Raw genomic sequence first — 23,999 nt, 5'->3', positions numbered from 1 at the left:
GCACCTTCAAGCAAATTAATCTCAATTTCATTTGTCCAGAGAATAGAGTGGATTGGCCTCGCTAATCCTTTTTTCCTTTCCAGGCATTTGCACTTATCACAAGGTAAATGTGGATGTCTGGCTCTGCCTGTGGCCATGCCCCAAGTCTAGGCCTTGACAATGGAGGGAAGTGGGTCAAGCAGAGAAATGGGATCCAGGCCTGGCTCTGCCACTGCCTTGCAAGCCCCTTCTGCTCCCAGCCTCAGTACTCCCATTTGTAAAACAAGAGGCTGAACTCGAAGGCCCCAGGTGGCCTTGGAGACCAATACCCTGTGACACCACAGAGTATAAGTGCCCACCTCCTGGGGTAGGGTGCTTGCAGCCTGGAACCCCCCCCCTGCAAAATATGGCATCTCATCAAGGACACAGATGGAGTTCGCTGTGTTAGTGTCTAGCAGTATTTCCACCAACTCTGCGCCCACTTATAAGAAAATCATCAGATGTAGAGAACAAACATATGCACACCAAGGTGGGAAAGAGGCGGGGGGGTGGGCGGGGGCGGGGGTGGGATGAATTGGGAGATTGGGATTGACATACATACACTAATATGTATAAAATAGATAACTAATAAGAACATACTGTATAAAAAAATTAAATTAAAAAAAGAAAGAAAATCATACACACAAATGAACATCGCATTGTCAGGACAGAATGACTTTGCCCAGCATGTCTGGAAGGGACCAGGACTTCGGATCCAGCCAGATGTGGGCTTTAGGCCTGACTCCCCTGTTTATGTGAGGGTGGGTCCTTGGGCATGTTTCCTGAGTCCCAAGTTCTCATTGGACAGAGAAGGCACTGCCCACATAAAAGTCTCCTGGCCTATCTCTCCTCCTCCGGAAGCTTAGGTTAATGCAGGATTCCACACAAATTAGAAGTTGGAACCAATAAACAGAATGGTTTCTCATTAGTAACTTTTTATTTTTATTTTATTTATTTATTTTTTTTGCGGTACGCGGGCCTCTCACTGTTGTGGCCTCTCCTGTTGCGGAGCACAGGCTCCGGACACGCAGGCTCAGCGGCCATGGCTCACGGGCCCAGCCGCTCCGCGGCATGTGGGATCTTCCCGGACCGGGGCACGAACCCATGTCCCCTGCATCGGCACGCGGACTCTCAACCACTGCGCCACCAGGGAAGCCCTCATTAGTAACTTTTTGAAAGCAGAAGCCTTCCCAAGCTATGGTGATGGGCATGAGTTCCCGTCAAGGCTTTGGAAAGGAGGGAGGGAGGGAGGGAATGCTGGGGTGTGAGCACCCTGGGTGGGCTTTCCGGCCCCACCCCCAGCCTCTGTCTGTGTCCATGATGAGATGCCATGTGGAATGGATGGGCCTCCAGAGCCAGGGGACCAGGGTGCGAATCCCGGCAACTCCACTCCTGGCTCGTGACCGGGAGCAGGTCAAGCCCTCCTCCCTCCTGACTTGGAGCCACCACACCTTCTGGCCGAAGATCACAGAGTTCTTTCAGCAGGAGGGGCTAAGGGGTGTGAGTCATCACCGGCATCCGTGATCTTCGCCACAGCCCCGGAATCGTTGCCAAAAGGTTACACGGGGATTGTGCCTCTATATTATACTCTGAGACTGTCCTGTCAACCAGCCTTCCTAACGCATTTCTGTCCCATGGCTGCCCTCCAGTGGCAGCAGGTGGTGGCGAGCAAATGAGGGCGGTTATGAATCGGGAACCTCTAAAGTCTGTGTTTCGCTTTCAGATGACAGGCAGATACGAGATGTATGCACGGGAGCTTGCCGAAGCTGTCCAACCCAACTACAGCCCCAAGATTGTGAAAGAGTAACAGGCTTCAGCCGCTGCCCGCCAAGGAGGGCACCTCTGCCCACAGCAGATCAGCCAGGGCTCTGGGCTCTAGTGTCCAAATTCTCCCTGCTTGATGCCCTGACAGCACTGCTGCCCAGATTGGTTTTAAAGTGCCTGGGTGGGGAGGGTCGAATGAGTACCAGGTTTCCTTCTGTGGTGATGAAAATGTTTTGGGACTGGATAGAGGTGATGGCTATACAACATTGTGAATGTACCAAATCCACTGAATTGTTCACTTTGAAATGATTAAACTTTGTTGAGTGAATTTTAGAAATTCAATTAAAGACAATCCCAGGGACTTCCCTGGTTGTCCTGTGGCTAAGACTCCCAATGCAGGGGGCCCGGGTTCAATCCCTGGTCAGGGAACTAGATCCCACATGCATGCTGCAACTAAGAGGCCCGCATGCTGCAACTAAAAAGATCCCATGTGCCACAACGAAGACCCGGCACAGCCAAAATAAATAAATAAATAAATGTTTAAAAAATAAATAAAGACATTCCCAGGCACCCATTGTGCAGGTTGGTTTGAAGTTACACAGGTGGGAGGCCCCAGTCCTGAGTTTCTCCGCTTCTCCGTTTAGACTGGCAGCAATTCGAGGGTCAGCGTGGGAGTGTATGCACTAGAGGGAGGTGAGGCTGACCAGAGTCACTGAGGCGCCTGGTGGCTGCGGGCAGGGGGAAAGTCATTGGAAGAGTCATCTTGGCTATAGTCTCCACTTACTCAATCAGACGCTAATCTGGGTGTTGCTGTGAAGGTATTTAGTCAATGTGATTAAAGCCCATAGCCAGTTAACCAAGCAAGTGAGATTATCCTAGATAATCTGGGTAGGCCTGATTTAATCCGTCAAAAGGCCCTGAGAGCAGGGCTGAGATTCCCGGATGAGGAAGGGATTCAGGGATTCGCGTGTGTACAGCAGCCTCAGCCCAGGCCCAAGCATTCCAGTCTGCCCTTCCTGACAGCCTGCTCTCCACATTTCAGGCTTGTCCATCCAGACCCCACAGTCAGTCACTGAAATCAATTCCTTGCAATGAATTCCTTAATATGTGTCGTACCGTTTCTGCTTCTTTTTCTTTTTTTTTTTTTTGGCCATGCCTCACAGCTTGCGGGATCTTAGTTCCCTGACCAGGGACTGAACCCGCGCCCTCGGCAGTGAAAGCTCAGAGTCCTAACCACTGGACCACCAGGGAATTCTCCTGTTTCTCTTTCCTTGGTGGACCCCGACTGATATAGGTTCTGGTATTGGAACTGTTTCTAGAGGAACAGAATCTCAAGGATGAGTCTTCTGTGTTGGTTCTAGGATTCCTGGAATTCTTCTCTAATTCGATTGGATTTAAAGGCACTGATGAGCTGTGAGCTGGACCTGGGCAATTGGAGGCTCTTACCCTCTTCCGTGTCCTTGGAATGTCCATTCTGCCCACAGTTCCTACATTAGGAGTGACATCAGTGATGCAGCCTTGAGAGAGTGGTGTGTTATTGAGCCCATCTGGACTGTATTTAGTGACTGAACCCCATTAAGGCGTCTGTGTAAACTCTTAAGATTCTGACTGGCAGGTGGCAGAGATCTCATCTTGCAGCCGCCCAAGACAAGCTTCCTATGTAAGTCCTTTTATTAAAACTGCCACCTGCCAATCTGGAGTGGCTGCTTCTTTCTTTGGTCTCTTGCCCTCCGAGAGCAGGGGCCAGTTTTAAATTTCACCTGGGGAACTCCTGAGGTTGCGAACCAACATAATTGTACGCCAACAAGTTGGATACCCTAGATGAAATGGACAAATACCTAGAAATACAAAACCTATCAAGTCTGAGTCACAGGAGCTTCCCTGGTGGCACAGTTGTTAAGAATCCGCCTGCCAATGCAGGGGAAATGGGTTCAAGCCCTGATTAGGGAAGATCCCACATGCCACGGAGCAACTAAGCTTGTGTGCCACAACTACTGAGACTGCGTGCCACAACTACTGAAGCCCACACGACTAGAGCCCGTGCTCCGCAACAAGAGAATCCGCCGCAATGAGAAGCCCATGCACCCCCACTCACCGCAACTAGAGAAAGCCCACGCACAGCAATGAAGACCCAATGCAGCCAAAAATAAATAAATAAAATAAATTTATTAAAAAAAGACTGAGTCACAAAGAAATAGAAAATCTGAATAGACCTATAACTAGTAAGGAGACTGAAGGAGTAATCAAAACCCTCGCAACAAAAAGAAAAGCCTGGGACCTGAAGGCTTCAGTGATGAGTTCTACCAAACATTCAAAGAAGAACACCAATTCTTCTCACATTTTTCCAAAAAACTGAAGAGGAGGGAGCACTTCTTAACTCATTCTGTAAGGCCAACATTACCCTGACACCCAAGCCAGACAAAGATGCTACAAGAAAACAAAACTACAGACCAATATCCCTTTGAATATTGATGCAAATACCCTCAACAAAATACTAGCAAACTGAAATCAGCAGCATGTTAAAAGAATTATACACCCTGACCAAGTGGGATTCATTCCCAGAATGCGAGGATGGTCCAAAATACAAAAATCAATGTAATATGCCACATTAAAATCTCAGATGATCAACTTAATTGATGTAGGAAGAGCATTTCACAAAATTGAAAACCCTTTCATGATTAAAAAAAACACTCAACATAACTCGGAATAAAACACTCAACACGGAATAGAAGTAAACTACATAACAGAGACCATATATGAAAAACCCACAGTTAACATCATGCATAGTTAATGGTGAAAGACTCAATGCCCACTTTTTGCACTTCTATTCAACATAGTGTTGGAAGTTATAGCCAGAGCAATTAAATAAATAAATAAGCATATCCCAATTTGAAAGAAGTAAAATCATGTTTGTAGGTGACATCCTGTATGTAGAAAACCCTAAAGATTTCATACCAAAAGAGTATTAGAAAAAAAAAATGTATTAGAACTAATAAATGAATTTAGCAAAGCAACAAGACACAAAAGCAACACACAAAAATCCATTGTATTTCTATACACTAAACAATTTGAAAAGGAAATTAAGAAAACAATTCCACTTAGAATAGCATCAAAAAGAAACACTTAGGAATTAACCAAGGAGGTGAAAGACTTCTACAATGAAAACTACAGGAAATTCCCTGGTGGTCCAGTGGTTAGGACTCGGCGCTTTCACTGCCGAAGGCGCAGGTTCAATACCTGGTTGGGTAACTGAGATCCCACAAGCCATGCAATGCGGCCAAAAAAAAAAAAAATTAGTAGTATTTACCTAATAGATTTGTTATGAGGATGTAAAGCACTCAGAATAGTCTGGCACTTTGTAAGAGCTCAATAAATGCTAGTTATTATTTAAAAAAACAAAAAAACCAACAACACCCATTAAATGATTGTGCTGGGAAGTCGTTCCTGGTCACACGCCTCAGTCCACGACGAGTCATGGGCCCTGGAATGCAGATGTCTGCATGGTGCAGGCTGAGGGCTTCGCTTCTGCTCTTGTTTCTCCTGTCCCCAGCTCCAGGTGCACAGCAGGCCCCTGGGGAAATTCTGTAGAGCAAAGGAAGGCACGCTGGTTCAGCTGGGACCCTGGGCAGAGGATCTCATGGCTGGGAACTGTGGTATTCAAAAGAGAAATCGGCTTTTTTCTTCGGATTGTAGTGAGCAAATATTTTATAGAAAATTTAGAAGATAAGGAAAAATACAGAGAAGGGAGAAAAAACTCATCTCTAGTCCTCCAACCCAGAGATAGATCATAGCTAACATTTTGGCATATTTCTTTCCAGTCCTATTTTATGGACTATGCCTATTTTAACATAATTGGGATCATAATGTCCATATAATTTTGTGGTGTTCCCTTCTGTTTCTCAATGTAATGTGAACATTTTCCTTCACCATAAAAAAAAAAATTGTTTTTAAACACTTTACCAGCTGCATAGTGTTCGACATGTAGATAGCCCCCTATTTAATTATTCCCCTACATTAGACATTAAGGTATGTATGTATGTATTTATTCATTGCTGTTACAAATGATGCTGGTATGAATACTTTCATGGCTAAATTAGTCTTATTTCTATTGTTTTCTTTAGGATAGGTCCCAAGAAATGGAATTCACTGTGTTGAAAAGCATGAACGTCTTGTCGAGAACTGGGAAGAATCTGACATCTTACCCTACGTGCAAGCTGATGAGTTAGCTGACCTCAGTTTCATGGATGCTCCGCAAAAGATACAACACTCCTGGATCAGAGACAAAGGACTTCGTTACAACAATAGCAGCAGCCAGAGGACCAGCATTTTCTTGCAGGAGTTCCCTGAGCCCCAATTCCCACAAGACAACACAAAGAGGGCCAAGTGACTCCTACACACACAGTGAGTTGCATGAAGGAGAGAAAGGGAAAAAGAGAGATGAGAGCTTAGAGAATTTGACTCTTTTATACTGGACGGTAAAGTATGTCTGCTCCTTGTTCTAAAGACAGACGCTGCCCCTCTCTACCAAGGTCGCAAGAACACCTGTGCTTTGCTCTGGAGGGAGAACTATATCTTACAAGGCTGTTGGCTCGGCAGACATCCTTGAAAAATAGTCTGGGACAAAGGCATTCATGGCTTTAGCTCGCAAGTCATGCAAAAATTTGAGAAATGTGAGAGACCCACAACGATAACTTCCAAAAATGTCCACCCCTCATTTCTACACCATCTTGACTTCTGGCAACATCCCCATGAGTGTACCACGCCAACAGTTGCTCTCATTAATCTGATCAAGAGAAGCTGGACTAAATCAATTCAGTTTGTCTCTGGGCATTTAATTAATTTCACCCACAGCACTTCAAGGAGCAGAATGAGTCCCACCTGCAGTATTAACCTCACTCCCACCTCCCCCACCCGCCCCCCACCCCTGGGTCCTCGACCCAACAGGCTGGACAAATCCCATAAACCATCAAGGTCTATCTTAGAAAAAGTCAAATGGCTTTCTCAAATACTGACCTCTCCACTTAACCTAGGTCATTAATCCAAGAATGGCAGGTATTGCCCAGTCGTCGCTTTGGCCCACAAGGAAGAAGCCTAGGCAAGTTTATCATTCGTACCCACTCTGGCCAGTAAGTTGACACTGACCTGAATGACTTCCAGGGCCAAGATGGTATCACTGGTCACTTTAGCTACAGTCAGGGACAAATTGTGCATCACTGTTTCTAATCAATGACTACCATCACAGGGATACCTACCCACAGAGTCCACCTAAATAATGGGTCAGTTATCGGTCCAGCAAGCTCCCCAGGGTAACTCAGGATAGCCTCATTTCAGTGAGGTCTCCACAGTTGTCTGTGGGCTACCCAACCTACTGGTGGTATTTGTTTAAACACTTGAAGGGGGAATTCCCTGGCGGTCCAGTGGTTAGGACTCTGTGCACTCAATGCCTAGGGCCCAGGTTCGATCCCTGGTCAGGGAACTAAGATCCTGCAAGCCACGGCGCAGTCACAAAAAAAAAAACCAAACCAAACCAAAACAAACACTTGAAGGTCTGTTATAACCACCATAAAGATGCAAGACACTGTTCAGGGAGGTTGGTGAGTTCATGCATGGCATCCACACAAGTACAGTCATCAGGGCACACATGGTGCCCCTAGAAAGAAAGTGTTATTTACAAGTGTTGGGGTCCCCCAAGAGGGACCTCCATCCGTCAAGACAGAGGTTGATAATGCTTCTAGTGTGGCCTCCTGGCCAGCTGGTAGGCCTTTGGGTTCCCAGTTGAGTTTGAATAATTGAGTCTGGTCCTTGTGTTTGGAAGGACTGCCTGAGGGCAGTCATCCAATCTATTCTGTTTGCCCATGCCGCCAGCTGGGTGGCATTCTTCTTCCCCACAGGGTGACTGAGTGAGTTCTATGGGAATGGGGGTTGGGAAGGCATCTGGTGGTACTGCAGGAGTTTTTCCTGGAAGATACAGGAGCCAACCACATCCCCTGCATTTCCAATGGACTTCTGGTGAGGTTAACAGGAATCACACTGTAGTCAAAACCATCTGGTCAGGAAGAGGGCAAACCCTGTTACATTTAAGGTGCTTGCAGAAGTTTGGGAGAACTGCACCAGGGCATTTTTTTGGAAGGCTCCAGAGGCAATTATGAAAGGCAAAGATCATTCGTGATTAATGCATCTCTCTACCTATCTCCTGGGATCTAAGGTGTTTCCTACCTAGGGGCCAGAGTTGCTTCTCCCCCTCCAAAATCAGCATAGCTAAACTCCAGTAGCTAAAATGTCACCTGTTAAATTTTTTCCCCCAGTTTTCTCCTTCTCAGACCAAAACCTTTTGTTTGGAAGGGTCAGGTACAAGAAGAAAAGGACATTTTTATAAAATGCAGAGAGACCCAATATATTCCCCACTTTGTCCCGCATGGGCCGCCGTAGGGGTTCTCCTCGAGCAATGTCCTCACCCAAGTGGTTGCGGTCCTTGTGATCTGAGACCATGCCAGTCCATCAAGAGAATCAAAGTGGCTGAACCAGAATCAAGTTTGAATCCCTAGGCCCCCTTTTGGCTTGGCTTTCACCTAGAAAATGTGCCAACCAGGCCAGCCCAGAGCTGCTCTCAGGGGAAAGAAAGAAGCAAGGTGTCCAGGAATAGTCAAGTCTGAATCCCCAAATTTCAAAATAGGTCCTTATGACCTTCTTACCACTTTCATCCAGATGCCCTCAGGAAGTGGCTTTTCTAGGGACAGGTGCGTTCAATGACCAAAATGCTTTACAAAAGTGTGTGGACCAGGAGGCAGTGAGGGAAGTAGAGCCAGAAACCTTTTTGTGTTGATTTTTGAGGAGGCATTCCAGTGTTGAATGCTTCCAGATCCCTGTGGTTGGATGGCAGGGAGTGTGGAGGGTCCACAGCATATCTTGACTTCTGCTCATTGTTGATTAGCTTTTGTGATGAAAGGTACACCTTGTCAGACTGCAAATGGCCCCAAAAGCCAAAAACACCACACAGATTAGTTTCAAGGGCCACAACGGTGTGCCCAGAGTTGGCTGATTGGAACGGAACAGCAACTCCATAACCCTAGAAAGTGTCAACCGTGATGAGTCACCATGAATAGCCCCGAGAGCAGGTGGGAGGTATGATGGAGTTGGAGGTGTGCTGCCCGGGCAAGGTGGGCAAGGTGACCTCCTTCCCTGCAAGAGAAATGGGCCAGCCCTTGGCAGGAATCACAACTCCAGCATGCAGTGGTGGCCTCCACATCAGAAACCATTTTTCCTTTGCGCCAGGTCCAAGGTGGTGGGTGTGTTGTCATACCCAGCCCAGTGATGAATCCAGGTGGCAATCAGGTGGCACAGGGGTGCAATCACCAGCCTTATCCCAGTTGGTCGCATCAGAGAACAGGCTTGGGCATCCACATGAGTGATCTAGACAGTTTGAAGTTTGCGGGGTGGCAGACCCAACAACAGCCCAAGAGCCAGTAAAAACACATCAGGGTTTACCAAGTGGAGGATTGGCCTAGTGCATGAGAATGGCCTGGGATTCCCGCACTGAGCAGAGGACTCACATCCATTTCTGGTTCTGGGCCGTGCTGCTGAGGGTAAACGGCAGAGCAGCCAGTGGACACCACTGGATTTCAGCTTAGTCGACCCATTGGTGAATAAGACCCAGGCATTTGGGGGAACTTGAGGTCACCATAGAGCCAGTGGCTTTGCTTTGATAGAAGGAGTTGGGGATGTAAGTCCCCCTGGAGGATCAGCTGCCAGTTTTTTCAGGTAAAGCTGAGGTGTCCCTCGGGCCAGGGGAAATCCATGATGTGGGTCCCTGGATACTGCAGCTGGGGCAGGTTGGACGGAGGTTAGTCAGAGGAGAACAGGATCTGTGCTCCTCCAGAGCGTTGGGGCCACACGCCAGGCTCCCTACCTGGAGACAGGACCCCCGGGACCAGTGCAGCCCAGCTCTGGCTCCAGAACTCAGAGTTCAGTTCCTGGCTGTGCTGGCACGGCTCACTCCTGCAGGGCCACTGGTCTGCTTCTGACCGTGACCTGGGCCAAGGGTTGGGAAAGCAGCAATGATGGGTTTGGGTCAAGCTCTGTCCATAACTCTTTGAACGATGACCTCGGGCCAGTCACTCCCCTCTCTGGGCTGCAGTCTCCCCACTGGACTAGACCAGTGGTTACCCAAGGATGGGCATGTTTCACAGAATACCAGTGTTCCACAGAAACAAACTCTGTGGCAAAGCAGTTTGGGGAAACCCTAAATGAACGGGGTCACCCTGCCGCAGAGTCTTTTCTGCACATCCTAAATCTCTGGGCGGGGGCAGCATGCGATGTTTGCCAAGCTGATCTGACCAGGGCACCCCGTCATATAGAACTTCTCACCATTAGTATTCTGAAGGGCGTGGCTCAGGACACGCTAGAGAGGATTGTCTCCGGAACGTTCCTAGCTCTGGTCTATGGGACCTCTAGTGATCCTTGCCTCCTGGTGTTCACGCTTGCTCTCATGCTCTCGTGCTCTTGTTCTCTCCCTCCCTCCTTCCCTCCCTCCCTCTTATTACCTCCTGTCATGTCATGAGGATGCCCAGGCAGCCTGTGACCAGCAGCCCTATGACTGAGCTTGGAAGCAGATGCTTCAGCCCCAGTCCAGCCTTGAGGCAATTGCAGCCCTGCCCAACAGCTTGAGAGACCCTCATGTAACCCCATGAGCGACCCTGGGCAAAAGGCGCCAGCTTACCTGCACCCAAACCTCTGCTTTGGTCTGGCCCCTTGGCTCCCAGTGGGGCCCTTCCCAGGAGTCCTCAGCCTGTCCCCCACCATGCCCCCAATCCACATGCTCTGGGCAACGTACTCCACCCAGGACTCACCATGCCCCGCCCTCCCCCCCCCTTTGGTCCCTCCTGCTTCAATGCCTCCCTCATTCTGTCATTTTCCTCCCATAATTGTATTCAGGGGCCACTCAGAGGCCCCAAACCAATCTCTCCCATGCCTGTCCCGACCCATGATATGTCCATTCAGGATGGGCTCCTTCTCCCCGGATGGGCAGGGCTCATGCTCAAGTGCAGAGGGGTGCGCTCCCTGCCAGGGCTCACATGCTATTGGCTACACTCATAGGAGACCTGCCCTGCTGCCTGGCACACTAGCTGGGCACACTGACCTCAGGTGGTCAGCTCCCTGACTGAAGCTGTGTCCAGAGGGCTGTTCTCCAGTTTAGAGACCTCTGTCTCCACTATGTGGGGCTTGGGGAGGGGCCGAGCAGCAGTCAGCCAGCATGAGAGCATTGGCCGGAGACCAGGACCTACAGGCTGCAGCTCCATCAGCTCTCTGTAGGACCTGGGGCAGGTCTGAGGATGCCAGATAAGGCAGGATTTCCAAACACTTCCTTTTTCTGTAGATTTTTTTTTTTAACATTTATTTATTTATTTATGGCTGCGTTGGGTCTTGGTTGCTGCACGCGGGCTTTCTCTAGTTGTGGCGAGCGAGGGCTACTCCTTGTTGCGGTGCACGGGCTTCTCACTGCGGTGGCTTCTCTTGTTGAGGAGCACGGGCTCTAGGCACGCGGGCTCAGTAGTTGTGGTGCACAGGCTTAGTTGCTCCGCAGTATGTGGGATCCTCCTGGACCAGGGATCGAACCCATCTCCCCTGCATTGGCAGGCGGATTCTTAACCACTGTGCCACCAGGGAAGTCCTTTTCTGTAGATTCTTATCAAGCAAAATGCCAGGAGTCCAGTAGCCAGCAGATAAGGGTTCAGGGTACAGGGAGGGCTGTAGCCCTGCCCTCTGCACCCCCCATGCCCTCCTGTGGGCCCCACTGTCCCCCCATTCCTCCCTCGCCCTCCCAGGTCTTCCTCCTGCCCACAGCTATGCATCATCCAGGCCCTCTACAAGACCCATGGTCAAAGTCGAGCTGAGCTCCAAGGCTCTTCCACCTCCAGCACCACTTGTGTGCGCCTCCACAGGCACTGGAAGGGATGCAAGTCTGAGAAGCAGGAAGCTATTCCAGTCCCAGCTAAACCCGCTGTGGCAGGTTGAGGGCTCAGGTTCCCATGCACTGGTGCTGAGAACCCGGGGAGAAGACAAGAATCACTCATTTCGCAGTGAGGATAATGTTTACTGAGAATGGCTCATTACAAACAAAATATATGTATAAAATCTCTGTAATGCAAAAGATCCCTTTTGTCCCCAGGTGCCTGGAGTGAACAGAGCCAACTGTCCAGCGTGGCCCCCTGTGTGTGGCCAGGGGGTTGTGGTGCCACGTGCTGTAGGCAGAGTTCCTGATGTCTGGGCTCTATCTCCAGCCCCATTTTCATGATTTGTGCGGGAACACGACACAATGAGGTTTGTGTCCTGCCTCCATGACCCTCCCCAGGCAGGTGGCACCACCCCAGGGGCAGGCAGCTCTTGTGAATCTTCCAGACAGGTGACCCCTAACCTGTGCTTGCCCTGAGAAGCCCTCCTCCAAGCCCAGGGATTGAGTGTCTCTGACGGACAGAGGTGCCGTGACCGCTCTTTGTGGAGGCTGCTCTCTGTGCCAGCCTCACTCACAGGGAGCCATACTGAAAGCTTCACTTCCTCTGTTTCCCTTGACACATATGCCCTCACCAGTGTTACCCGGACCCCTCCTGAGCACACCCAAACCCAAAGCCACCACGCGTGGTACTCCTGGGCATCCGCAGCGCTCCCTGGGATCTTGGGCCACCTAGCATTAAGGCAACAGACACGAGGCCAGTCTGCAGGCAGCACTAGTCTCTGAAACCCAGGGTGGCTGCCCAGCCAACAACGCCTCCCTCTTGGTCAAGGCCGTCTGGTGTTGAGAAACAATGTGGTTAGGTGGTCTGACAGCCCTTGTCAGCAGAGCCCACCCCTGCCCCTCAGAGTAGCCATGGCTCCATGGGGGCAGACGCGGAGCATGGCCATGGTCGGCAGTCTGAGGGAGGGGCAGCAGCTGCCCCACATCATGCCTTGGGCACCGGAAGACCGAGATGCAGGGTGCTGCAGCGGTGTGGCTGTTGGGGCATCCCTACGCCACTAGCCAGAGGCAACCCGAGGCGTGGGTGTCCCCAGCCCTTTTGGGAATGATCCATTGTCCTTATTTTTCAGGTGCAGACCCTGGTTCAAGACCCAGCTCCACCACTCTCCTGGGCCAGATTCTGTCCGTATGGTGAGAGGCCCCTTTGATAGAGAACTTGGGCTGGCTTACCTGTCCTGTGAAGAGAGGTGTCAGTGGTTCCAAAGTACCTACAATCTCACTATTATTGTCTTACTTGAGGTTGAGTCTCACCCCCATAAAGTGAAAACTTAAATCTCAAAAACACCACCCTCCCCCCTCAAAAAAAAAAAAAGAAAAAGAAAACAGCTCTAATCCATGCTATGGTGCCGTGCTGTGTGATCCTGGGTAGGTAACACCCCTCCTGTCAGACAGAAGAGACCCAAAGTTCTGTGCAAAAGGTCCTGATGTGAACACCAGGGTGGGTGGTGGAGGGTCACAGTACCCCCCCTCCCCCGACACAGCCACTGATCAGCCACGCAGGCCCAGGGCCCCAGCAACCAACCCTGTGAAACTTGGGGTTCCCCGCCCTCAGACGCAAGCCCCGTTGCCTGCCTAGTCAGGAAGCCTCGTGGGTGTGAGCATCTTTGGGGCCCAGGCAGCTATTCCTGGCCCTCGGGGTCAGGCATTGTGAGCACTGCTGGCCAGCAGGAGCCAGGGTCCCACCTGCAGCCCAGGTTTCCACCCCAAGGAGATGGAGTACCTGGAGGGCCGCAGGGGCCTCAGTCATTTCTGCCTGAGGTCCAGCCCTCCCCAGGGGCCAGAAGCCTTGCAATCAGCTGCAGGAACTGGTCCCACTGGGAGGTGGGAGGGGGCGGCGGCATCCACCAAAGGGCCCAGGGGGGTCTGCAGTACTTCCAGGTCCCTGCAAGGTTGGAGCAGTCCCAGCCCCCGGGGCCCAGGCCAGCTACACAGTCTCCAAACAGACAGACAAGCAACATCTCTCTTCAGGGCTCATTCACCAGGTCTGTGGGGAGATGGGCTCAGGCTTCTCCCTCTGCCCTGGGTCTGGCTCCCAGGCAACAAGGGCACCCGTAGGGGTGGATGTCCCCTGAGCACAGCTGGAGTCAGCCTCGGGGTCCTGGGGGAGGCTCCACTCAGATGCTCTGGGGATGACCCAGCAACCAGCAGGAGTGCAGGGTAAGCGGCATGACGGCTCAGCGCTGGTGGATTAGGCAGGTGGGACTCGGCCTCCTAGAACTCCCTGGGGTTTGGTCACATGAGCCGGAGCCACAGTTCCACATCTGAGCCCTGGCAGCCCCAGACCTGGGCCAGGGCCTCCTGAGTGGGCCCAGCTGGGGCAGGGCAGGGTGGGGTCCAAGGGCCTGGGCACACCAGGCTCCTGCTGTCAGCTGTCCAAGTAGACAAAGAGGATGTCCTCGTCCGTGCCGTAGCTGGTTCTGGCCTCCTCGAAGTTACTGATGCTGGTGCTGCACATTCCTGCTGGGGCACGAGGGGCAGAGCAGGGTCAGCGGGTGAGGCGAGCACCTGCCTGACTAGCGCCCAGGGAAGCCACATCCCACATGCCTGGCTGCCCCTCCCTGCTCAGGAAGCCCTCCTTGCCTATTGCAGCCTTTGTGAGCTTGTTCTCTGACCTTTCCCCAGTTCAGCAGATGGAGAAAGTGAGGCCCAGAGAGGGGAAGAAACACGCGCGAGGTCGCACGAGACAAGTCTGTGTGAGTCAGGATGGTCCTTCCCCATCCCCAGGGCCATGGGAGCCCTGGGGGGTTCTGGAGCCAGAGCTGGGGCCAGGGCTGGGCAGACTTTCCTTTCTGACAAGTGTGCTGGCTGTCCTCGGAGGGCTGGCCTGGGGGAGATGGAAACTGCGGCCTGTGCAGCTGAGACAGCGGGGTGGGCCCCGGGAGGTGGCAGGGGGCTGGCGCAGTGGGAGGGAGAGAGGGCTGGCCTGTGATGACGGGGGTATGGAGTCTGGCACAGCCCCAAGTTGTGGCTGGTTTCCTGCATGGCCAGAGGGGTGGCAAGGATGAGGGAGTCCAGGGGGAGGAGGGGCTCTGGGGAGAAGGCACTGAGGTAGGTCTTGGCCACACCAGGTTGAATGGGAGGAGACGTGGGGGCCAGGGGCCGCCCTGCCCACTGTTGCCGCCTGCCACACTTACGGTCAGCATAGGCCGGGTTGTTGTAGAAGATGCAGCCAGTGGCCCGGTTGTAGCCGCGCAGCACGATGAAATGGCCCTGGTAGTCGGGGGTGCGGCAAAAGCAGCGGTGGCCACTGGGGGCAAAGCAGCAGTACTTGACGGGGCTGGAGCAGAGGTCGCAGTGCAGCACCCCTGAGTTCACCAGCACGATGGCCACGTGGCCCTGTGCCAGGTGGGCCTGGATGTCCTGCACGCTCACTGTGCTGTGGGCAGGAGGAGGGTCAGCTGGCGCCGCTGGGCCCCATTCCCCGTCTCTCAAGTGGACCCCCACTTGGACCCCTGTCCTGTCCTGTGTCACAAAGCTTGGGGACATGGCTCGTGTCTGCCCTGAGCTCCTTGCAGGTGGGAATGTCCTGCTTTGTTACGGTGGCCCAGGCTCAGATGGGGGCCAAGCATGGGACCAGGGTTGGAGGGCTCTGAGTGTGCCCAGGACAAGCTGGACCCATCAGGCCCTTCACAGGGTGACAGTTCAGCTCCAGACAGACCCCCATCAGGGGCCACTGGAGCAGCACCCCACCTCTTGACCTGGTTAGTGAATTCTTTTGTACAAGCACCCCCTGCCTTGGTCTTTTACCCTAAATGATGCGTGATTAATGTAAACTGTTGGTTTAATTTGCTTCCCAAAATCTGAGTCAAGCACGCCTTCACCAGTTTCAAAACCAAGTGTTTCTCTGAAAGGGTTATTTTTCTTTTTCTCTAAGGCTCCTCGTGGCAGAAGGGGCTTCCCAGGAAGGACTGGTCAGCAGCACATTGAGGGGAACCCTCAGTTCAGCCAGCTGCTCCAGCCTCTCAGGCACAGCCCCCCTCCAATGCCCCCAGAAGGAAGCAAGTCCAAGTAAGACCCAGAGGGGAGAAGGGCTGCAAGGGTCCTCTGCGCCTGGGGCCCCACCATCTTCACGGGGGGACGCTCACCCACTCTGGGCCCTCCATCCTTACAAGCTCCTCAGGAGCACACATTAGCACCTCATGGCCTGGCCCAACTCCAGCCACGCTGAGTCACAGGACCATCTGGTCTGTTGCCTTGGCCCAGGGAAACATGCCCTTTTTCCATTTGGTCTTTGAAATGAAACAGCTGGCTGAGTTGCCAATGGTATGTACCAGAGTGGGATTTCAGCTACCGGGAAAAGCAGGGGCTGGGCTGGAAGGAAAAGGGCAGACTCCATGGGACCCCGGGGGTGCAAGTCCCAGGTTCGAGTCACAGCACGGCTGAGTTGGGGTTGCCATGGTGGCTCACACTGTTTTTCCCATCAGTTTCCTCACCTGTGGGACGGGGACAGCCCCAGCTCTCCACTCAACAAGGAAGCACCTGTCAAGTGCCACTAAGCACACATCGGCTGCCTCTCCCTCCAACATGTGCTCATGGGGCCCGAGGATGTGTGGAGACATTTTCCCTGTTTCCCAGTGGGCTTTCGTGTGCCTAGGTTACGTTACAATGAAAACAGAAATCTGGGGGGAATGGGAGACCCAAGGGAGGTCTGGGGGACCCAGCCCAGGTCTGAGCCAGCAGGCCTGGGCGCATTACCTACAGGGAGCCCAGGGAAAAAAATGGTTCGCATCTGGCCAAGTCGCTCGTGGGGTCTCCTGAGTCCTGCCCCCACGTGTAGATTGAGAAGGGGGATCCACATAAGGTCAAGCAGCCCGTGGGGAGATCTGGCAGCCAGGCCTCCCTAGACAGTGTCACCCTGGGCTGTCCCTGTCACCCTCCGTCACCGTGCCAGCATGCTCCCCAGGCCGTCACCCCTTTATTAGGGTCCCTGTGTTCTGTCCCATGCCACCATTCTGTGAGCAGCCCGAAGGCTGGCTGGAGTCTGTCTTGCTCACCTGTCCCTCCATCCCCCACTCAGGATCTACCCCAGGCCAGAGTTTTGTGTATAGTAGGTCATGTAGCCCCACTTGTCCCTATTTTATGGATGGAAAAACTAAGGCCTGGGGAGGGGGGGCAAGTCAGTCAGTGCCCAGGGCCAGCTGGGTAGGAAACCCCAGTTCTGCCTGACTCCCCAGCCTTTCCTGAGGCCTCCCCCCAACCTGCATGTCTGTGGGTGAGCAGGTGCACGAGGAAGGGCAGGGGTGGGGTGGACTCACCACTTCTCCACCAGCACCTTGCAGGCCTTCGCTTGTGCGAACAGCTGGTTCACCCGGGTCTCCTCTGTGTCGAAGTGCTTCCTGTAGAAGGACTGAAGAGAGAAGGGCAGTTGGAGAGGCCACTGCCCTCACCCCACTTGGATGAAGTAAACAGCACCTTCTGGAGTTAGCAGAGGAGCCCAGCCTGCAGGGGGACAGCACAGGCAGCATGCCTGGGTGGAAGGCTGTGTCTGTCCCAAGCGGGCAGGGCGGCTGGCCGGGAGTGCAGGACCACACAGAGAATGAGGAGGATGCTCAGGAGATGGGTGGGCAGCAGGCTCAGGCTGGCACCCTGAGGAAGGTTAGCCGGCCCTGGGCTTGTGTACCCTGATGGGCAGGAGTCTGGAGTAAATGAGCAAACGGGCCGGCTGAGGCCCCTGGATATCTAGCTACCACTCGGCTCAGCCAGTATATGTTAGCAAGGAACAATCTCTTTGGTGCAGGGGTCTTAAGGGGGCCAGAGCCCCTGTGGGGGAGGCAGAAAATACCCTGCTCTTAGGCCCTTTCCTCTGCCTCGCAGCCACGCTGACCAAGCCAGATCTGTCAGCCTTCTTCCCCTGGCCTAGAAGGTTCAAAGGAGAGTTAGGTTGACGGGCACTGGCCACCGTGCGACAACCCTCTTGCCAGCGAGGCCAGTAGCGACTCTTCTCTGCCAAAGTTTGGAGCATGGGCCGTGATCCACCCTGCGGGAGGCAGGTGAGACCAGCTCCAGCTGTGCAGGGTTGGAAAATGCACTGGGGTATGGGAAAGGCTATGCTGGCATTCTTTTTAAAAAGAAAAATAAAAGAAACAAAAGACAGTATATTGTTTTTTCTTCCAGAACACCAATGACCCAACTTGGAGCCAGCTGTCCCCATGAGAAGGAAGAAAATCGGTGAGTGATGGTAGAGGAGGACAGTGTGTGCTCTGAGGCCTGGCCCGGCTCATGCTGGGACACAGGGAAGGACACAGGAAGGTCACCCGGACGCTCCTCTGTGCATCGTCAGGTGCTGTCAAAGGCAGGCGGCGAGTGTCTGTGGTGGGGGAGTCAGGAGGGACCCGGCTCACCACTGGGGTCCTCTGAGCAGCTGGACCCAAGGTGATCTGGTCCGACAGCTCACAAGTTCTGCCCTTAGCGCGTCTGCCTTGGTTCCCTGGTCTCTGCACACCGGGTGCTCACCTGGGTGTCCAGGTCTGGACCACACCCTCCTCTGATCACCACATCTGGTGAAGGCCAGTGGCCGGCGCTCACCTGGTTCTTGTAGCCCTTGTCCACGCCCAGGGTCTGGGTGCAGAAGCGATGCCTCACGCCAAAGTGGCGCATCAGGTAGGCCAGGTCGATGGTCCAGATGCTCCTGGTCAGTCGCAGCTCCTGCAGGGCACTTTCGAATTCACTGTCGTCCAGCTGGCCCAAGTAGCTGTGGGCAGATGGGCTGCTGAGGTCAGGGAAGCTGGCCCGGGTCACCCTCTACCCGAGGGCCTGCCAGCCACTGTCTGAGTTCCTGTGCCCCCATAAGGCTCTGTCCTTTGTCATGAACTCCTACGTCCTGCCCACACACTGCCAGGCACAACCCGAGGCTGCTGGGGGCACTGCACCGGCCACGGAGTCCAGGGCCTGGATTCTGCGTCTGACCTCTCTTGCTGGCTGTGACTTTGGTCAAGTCTTGCCATCCTCTCTGGCCTCGCCAGCTTCATCTCTAGGACCATCTAAGTGCTTGGACCACATCAGTGGTTTTCTAAGTTTTAGGCACAGAATCCTTTTCTTGAACCCTATCTTGCCTGGAATTCCAGGAGGTAAAATGGGTAAGGGAGAGGCTGCCCTGGCGTTCTAGGCTGCTGCCTGAAAACTCAGTAACAAGGAGATGGCTATGGTCCCTCCATGCCCCAGTGGTCAAGGTTCTTGTGATATTCACGCAGCCTCAGCTCAGCGGTCAGCTCCCTAGTGACTCAGTCTCCCAAGAGTCCAAGGCCAGGAGTGGGGAGGACACCACATCTCAATCATGGGGTCACTCTGTGGGCCAGGCCCGGGCACCTGGGACTTCCTGGCCATTCCAGAGCCCTGGCATTCTCAGGACACAGACCTGGAAGGCCTGGTCCACCATTGCTTGCTTTTGCAGGTGGGATGGAGCCTGGATGGAAGCTGGGCCTCCCACAAGCCCCAACAGAGGAGAGCCACATGGACGATGAATCCCACCCAGGTCTCTCCCTGTGTGCCCCCCCCGCAAGAGCAGGTGCTGTGGACCGGGAGGGCTAAGGCCTGCCCACTCACCGCAGCACCATCCTGGAGCAGGCCAGGCCGCAGTCCCAGTGGTAGAGCTGCTGGATAATGGGCACGGGCAGCTGCACGAAGTCCCCTGCAGGGAAACACACGGAGGTCACAGACCCTGGCGTAGGGCCCACCACTGCCCCTCCCACCAAAATCAGCTGCCGCTCAGACCGCGCAGCGGCCGTTCAGGGCCAGCGCACAGCCTTACAAAAGGCCCCCAGTCCACTCTCCTCACCACGGCAGCGATCTCCCCGAAATGCCAGCCAGAGCAGGCCAGCCCTACACAAAACCCGCCAGTGGGCCAGCCCCCATACCTCCCAGGACAAGGCCTTCGTGGCTGCTGCTCCGGCACCCTCTGCTTCCTCGCCTCCCCGCATCCTCACCAGCTAACTCCTGTCCACGGACGTCACTTCTCCATGACGACCCCTGTTGTGCCTGGCCCCCGACTCCGTGCATTCCCAGCCCCACAGGCCCCTCTCCAGAGCCCTCTCTGCGGTGGGCGCTCCGAGGAGGCAGGGACAGGGCGGCAGCCGGGAGGCACTCAGCAGATATTCATGTCTGAATTCCTGAGGCCCCTGACTCCACAGCCCCCAGGGCTACAAGGAGGGGACGGTCACGTGTCTGCATGTGGAACGCTACTCTGGGCGGAGCAGAAAGGGCCCGACCTAGGCATTCTGGCATTCCAGCCCTGGCTCTGCCACTGGCCAGCTGTGGGCTAGGCCACTGACTCCCTCATGCTGGACAGAGTCTGGCCATCTCTAAAGTAAGGACTTTGGTCTGATTCAGTTGTTCAATCAACAAATAATTCCCAAGAGCCTAGTAAGTGCCTGGCATGTGAACCAGAGATGGTCGTGAGTGACACAGACAGGTCCCTGCCCTGGTGGACAGCAAAAACAAGCAGCGTAGGAGAAAAACAAGGGGCCAGGATAGGGGAAGTGGGGGGGGTGTGCCTTAGAGAGGAGAGCCAGGGAGCGCCAGGCAGGGCTGGGGCAGGCAAGCTGGCACGCGGCCTGCAGGACCCTCCTGCCCTGGGATCCTGTGAATCTGGACAGAGCTTAGAGTCTAAAGAACTGGAAGGATTTCTCTCTGGCTGTGAGCACTCTGTTCACTTAGGACGGCCTTTCAGCCCATGTGGTTTCCCTGCCTCGGGGTCTCCGGGGGACTCTCCTGAACCCACGACTGGTCTGTGCAGAGCTGCCCTGGCCTCCTCCGCGTGCACCAACCAGGAGGGCCACCCATGAATCCTGGAGTCTGTCCTGGCCTTTCAACCTGCTGGTCTTGTCCAGGCAGCCTCTTGCCTGGAGTGGGTCCCAAGCTCCTACTCCCCATGTCTAAACACTCCCCAGTCTCAAGGCCTGGCTCAGATGCCAGCACTTTTGGGGCCTTCCCTGATGCCAGGCTGGCCGTGCCCCTTCCCTAATCTGCACTCTGCCAGGCCAGAGTTCATGCTTTGGCTCACAGGAGGAGACGCTCGCATCGAGCTCATCTGTGCCCTGCTGGGCTGTCACGCATTCCCAGGAGGCAGGGACCCGTGACTGCTCCTTCGCTGCACTGTACTGTCCTCTCTCCTCCTATGCCTCACCTGCGGGGCCCTTGGAAGGCAGGATGGCACGGGTGAGTGCAGGCCACCAGCTGGGTGAGTCACATGGCCTCTCGGTGCCCGCTCCTTTCTCACAGACGCCAGCCCGCAGGGTGCTGTGGGCACCCTGTGGGCACTTGGGGCAAGAATGTGTGCGAAGCCCTTCACAGGCGCTGCCGATGATCTCCATCCAGCTGGGGCCTGGCACACTGAGACCAGGCAGGCTCAGGCTTTGCTCCCTCCTTCCCCGACCCCAGGAGGCTCTAAAAGGAACCCAGGCCATGACTAGAGGCCTTCTAATAGTCCCCTCCACCCACTGCCATGGATTCAACCCCCAGGGCTCCATCCTGCCTGACTTCTGCCTGTCCTCTGCCCCAATTTCTACGCCCAGCCCCTCTCCTGTTTCTGTACACAGCATCTGGAGGGATCCCTTCCAGTCTCCCACTGCTCTTAGAATAACGTTCTTATCTCTTACTAAGGCCTGTAGGGCCCACCTCACTCACTTCACCTTGGCCCTCACCCCAAGACCTTTATATGTGCAGCTCTGGAACTCTCTTACCCTCAGTACTCAAGTCTTCCCCTTTTTGTCATTCAGGTCCCAGCTCAAAGTCTCCTCCCATGAGAGGCATTTTCTGACTGTACCTTTGGGAGAAGGGGATCTTCTTCACAGTATTTCCCTGTTTCCTTCACAGTACTTAGCAAAAGTAACAAAAACAAGAAAAATAAAATAAAGCTATCCTGTCTCCCCACTAGGCTTTAAGCTTCCTAAGGGCAGAGAATGTGCTAATCTTGTTCACTGTTATTCCCAGTGCCTAACGTCTGATGCTTAGTAGTAAATCAAACCTTTGCTGGAAAAAAAAACGAACTTATTAAGCACCACTGTGTGCCAGGCTCTGGGGACATTACAGGTAACTGAGACCAAGCCCTGCCCTCCAGGTGTTCACATCCTAAAGTAATCCCCCAACGGGCTGAGTGGAGGGAGAAGCCTATGCAGTGTGCTGTCCCCTTGTGGCGGGTGCCTCCCTCTTCAAGAACCCCTCACTGTGGCTTTAAACGGCCTTTTTGTTTTTCTCTACATGGGCTGTTTAGTCCCCAGCCTTTGCTCTTGCACATCCCTTAGTCCGAAAGGTGGTCTCCCATCCAAATGCTCTGGTCTCTTTCCCTCCCTGAAGCCCTTTATATGGAGGATTGGAGGTGGTGTGTAACTTCCCCACTGGACAGACTGGGAATTCCTCAGTGGCAGGCAGACAACATTTGCCTCCTCCCAACCCTCAGACCACAGCAGGCACACAGACATGCTTGAATCGCGAATGAAAGGAGTTTTTTTCAAAAAGACCTTATCCTTCGAGATAGCCAGGCCCACGTGTCACCACAATACTCCCCTTTCCCCCAGGCTTCCAGACTGTGCCCCTCTGTTCACAGCTCCCTCCTTGCTCTGTGGCCTGGGCTCTGACACTGGCTAGCTGGGCCATCTTTGGCCAGGCTTTGACTCTTCCTGTGCCTCCCCTATGCCTAAGCTGTAAACATCGCAGAGGTCGGCGGCTCTCTAGGGCCCTCGGGAACTCTGCTGCCCCTTCTCTTCTTGCCCTGATCTCTAACTCTTTTATCCTTACCCCACCCCCCAATGTGGCTAAACGTCCCCACATGGCCATCCCGAATCCTGGCACAAGCAGGTCAGCCAAGAGGGACCCAGAGATACTCCTGTGGGGGGTGATAAGAGTAGGCGAGGCCTTCCAAGCCCAAAGCTGCTGCCAGATGTTGATGCCTGGAGCCAAGGGACTGTCCCACCTGAGAGCTAGGGTCTGCCTGGAAGGTGCTGGCCTGGCTTCAGTTGGCAGCTGTTGCCAAGGAAGGAAGACAGTTCACTGGCCCTGAATACTTAACCCCTCTCGGCCTCAGTCTGCTCATCTGCAAAAGTGCAAATAACATTGGTAACCAACTTTGTCAGTATGAGCATTAAGGAGGCTCTGCATGTAAACATCTTAGCACAGTGCCTGCCCACAGAAAGCTCCCTGTAAACGTGAGTCACTACACCACAGAGGCTCAGGAAAGGCAAGTGTCTGATCCAAGATCACAGAGTTAGGTAATTGGAGGAGTAGGCAGGCAAATCCCAGGGTAGCCCCGGGCCCTACTCCTTGCTGCAATCACAGTGTCCCACTAATGCCTTAGGGTTGGGGTCTCCTGTGCTCCTGACCTCTCCAGTGTGTTGGCACTTCACTTACCAGCTCTTTCTCTTTCTTATCAACCCTGTGCCTTAAGCAGAGCAGGAATCACTGCTTTCCCCCTCCCCCACTTAGAAAAGCAAATTGAGGCCCGCCGCACTGAACGGGTCAGTCTGTGTTTCTGCCCCAAAGGAACTCAGGCCACCTGGGGCAGAGGAACTAGAGAGTGAAGAACTGTAGCAAGACAAAACGCTGAGTCTGGAGCCAGGGGAAGGCCCTCCCCCATTGCTCTGTACTCCCAGCCAATTCCCAGCCCTTCTAGGCCTTAACTACCCGAGGGGACAGGATCTTCCAAGCCCCAGGAGGACTTTTCGCTTCTGGGGAATGTGCCGCTCCTGACTCTCAACGGGGACCCTCCCACCATGACCGCAATCAGAGCTGCCTGGGGTCCCAGCCCAGGGAGTATCAGGAAACCCCAACTAACCGGGGCTGGCGGTGGGGTGGCCAAGGCGGAGTGCACACCTGGCCAGGTTTCGCTCAAAGCTCTACAGCCCGGGCCGCGGCGGCCGTCGGTCCAAGGTCGCGCGGCCGGACCCTGCCCCGCGCTAGGGCGGGGTCCCCCCCTGTTCCCCGGAGTGAGAGCTGAGCCCTCGAGGAGCACTGACCGGGTTCGAGCGGCGGCCCCGCTGCCTCCGCCTCCGTCCTCATGACGCGGGCGGCGGGGGGCTCCCATGGCCCCGGCCCAGAGCCGGCTGCAGCTTCGGCTTTGACTGGGGCTGGAGCGGGACCCGTGCGCGCCGGGTTCCTGGGCAGCCACCGCCAGCACCAGCGCGCTGGGGTGAAGGGGAGGCAGCGGCTGGGCCGCCCCAAGCCCCGCCCTGGCCCTTCCAGGCCGCGGCCCGCCCCGCCCCGACTCCTACGCCTCCAG

At 54.2% G+C, this 23,999-nt stretch overlaps 2 protein-coding genes across 13 annotated transcripts in view; one reads left to right on the top strand and one right to left on the bottom strand.

The window, feature by feature from the left end:
• Window positions 1-6,680, top strand: part of UPB1 (beta-ureidopropionase 1) — a 32,290-nt gene extending 25,610 nt beyond the window's left edge. For 2 of the 10 annotated variants that reach the window (XM_029226788.1, XM_029226743.1), the window contains 2 exons: window positions 1,742-2,600; window positions 5,904-6,674. In XM_029226788.1, coding sequence (XP_029082621.1) covers window positions 1,742-1,825 — 84 coding nt within the window. In that variant the 3' untranslated portion in view covers window positions 1,826-2,600; window positions 5,904-6,674. Of the gene's footprint in view, window positions 1-1,741; window positions 3,772-5,903 lie in introns of those variants that run through there. The other 8 variants (XM_029226796.1, XM_029226803.1, XM_029226736.1 and 5 more) reach the window with 7 other exon arrangements.
• A 5,179-nt stretch (window positions 6,681-11,859) lies between these two features.
• Window positions 11,860-23,957, bottom strand: GUCD1 (guanylyl cyclase domain containing 1). Of its 3 annotated transcripts, none has more exons than XM_029231514.1 (6): window positions 23,737-23,957; window positions 19,334-19,418; window positions 18,317-18,482; window positions 17,047-17,138; window positions 14,926-15,167; window positions 11,860-14,248 (listed from the first exon to the last, which is right to left on the bottom strand). In XM_029231514.1, the coding sequence occupies exons 1-6, from the start codon at window positions 23,777-23,779 to the stop codon at window positions 14,157-14,159; spliced, it is 720 nt and encodes a 239-aa protein (XP_029087347.1). In that variant the 5' UTR covers window positions 23,780-23,957; the 3' UTR covers window positions 11,860-14,156. The 3 variants fall into 3 exon arrangements, with proteins under 3 accessions (XP_029087347.1, XP_029087357.1, XP_029087368.1); XM_029231524.1 differs by having other exon boundaries at window positions 14,926-15,038; window positions 23,737-23,924; XM_029231535.1 differs by lacking the exon at window positions 14,926-15,167 and having other exon boundaries at window positions 23,737-23,888.
• Window positions 23,958-23,999: the final 42 nt, after the last annotated feature.

The sequence above is a fragment of the Monodon monoceros genome, unplaced genomic scaffold (assembly GCF_005190385.1).
Source record: "Monodon monoceros isolate NGI ecotype Baffin Bay Population unplaced genomic scaffold, NGI_Narwhal_1 Super_Scaffold_1, whole genome shotgun sequence".
Taxonomy (NCBI): domain Eukaryota; kingdom Metazoa; phylum Chordata; class Mammalia; order Artiodactyla; family Monodontidae; genus Monodon; species Monodon monoceros.
The sequence above is the reverse complement of the archived record's forward strand: the minus strand, read 5'-3'. Positions and strand labels throughout refer to the sequence as shown.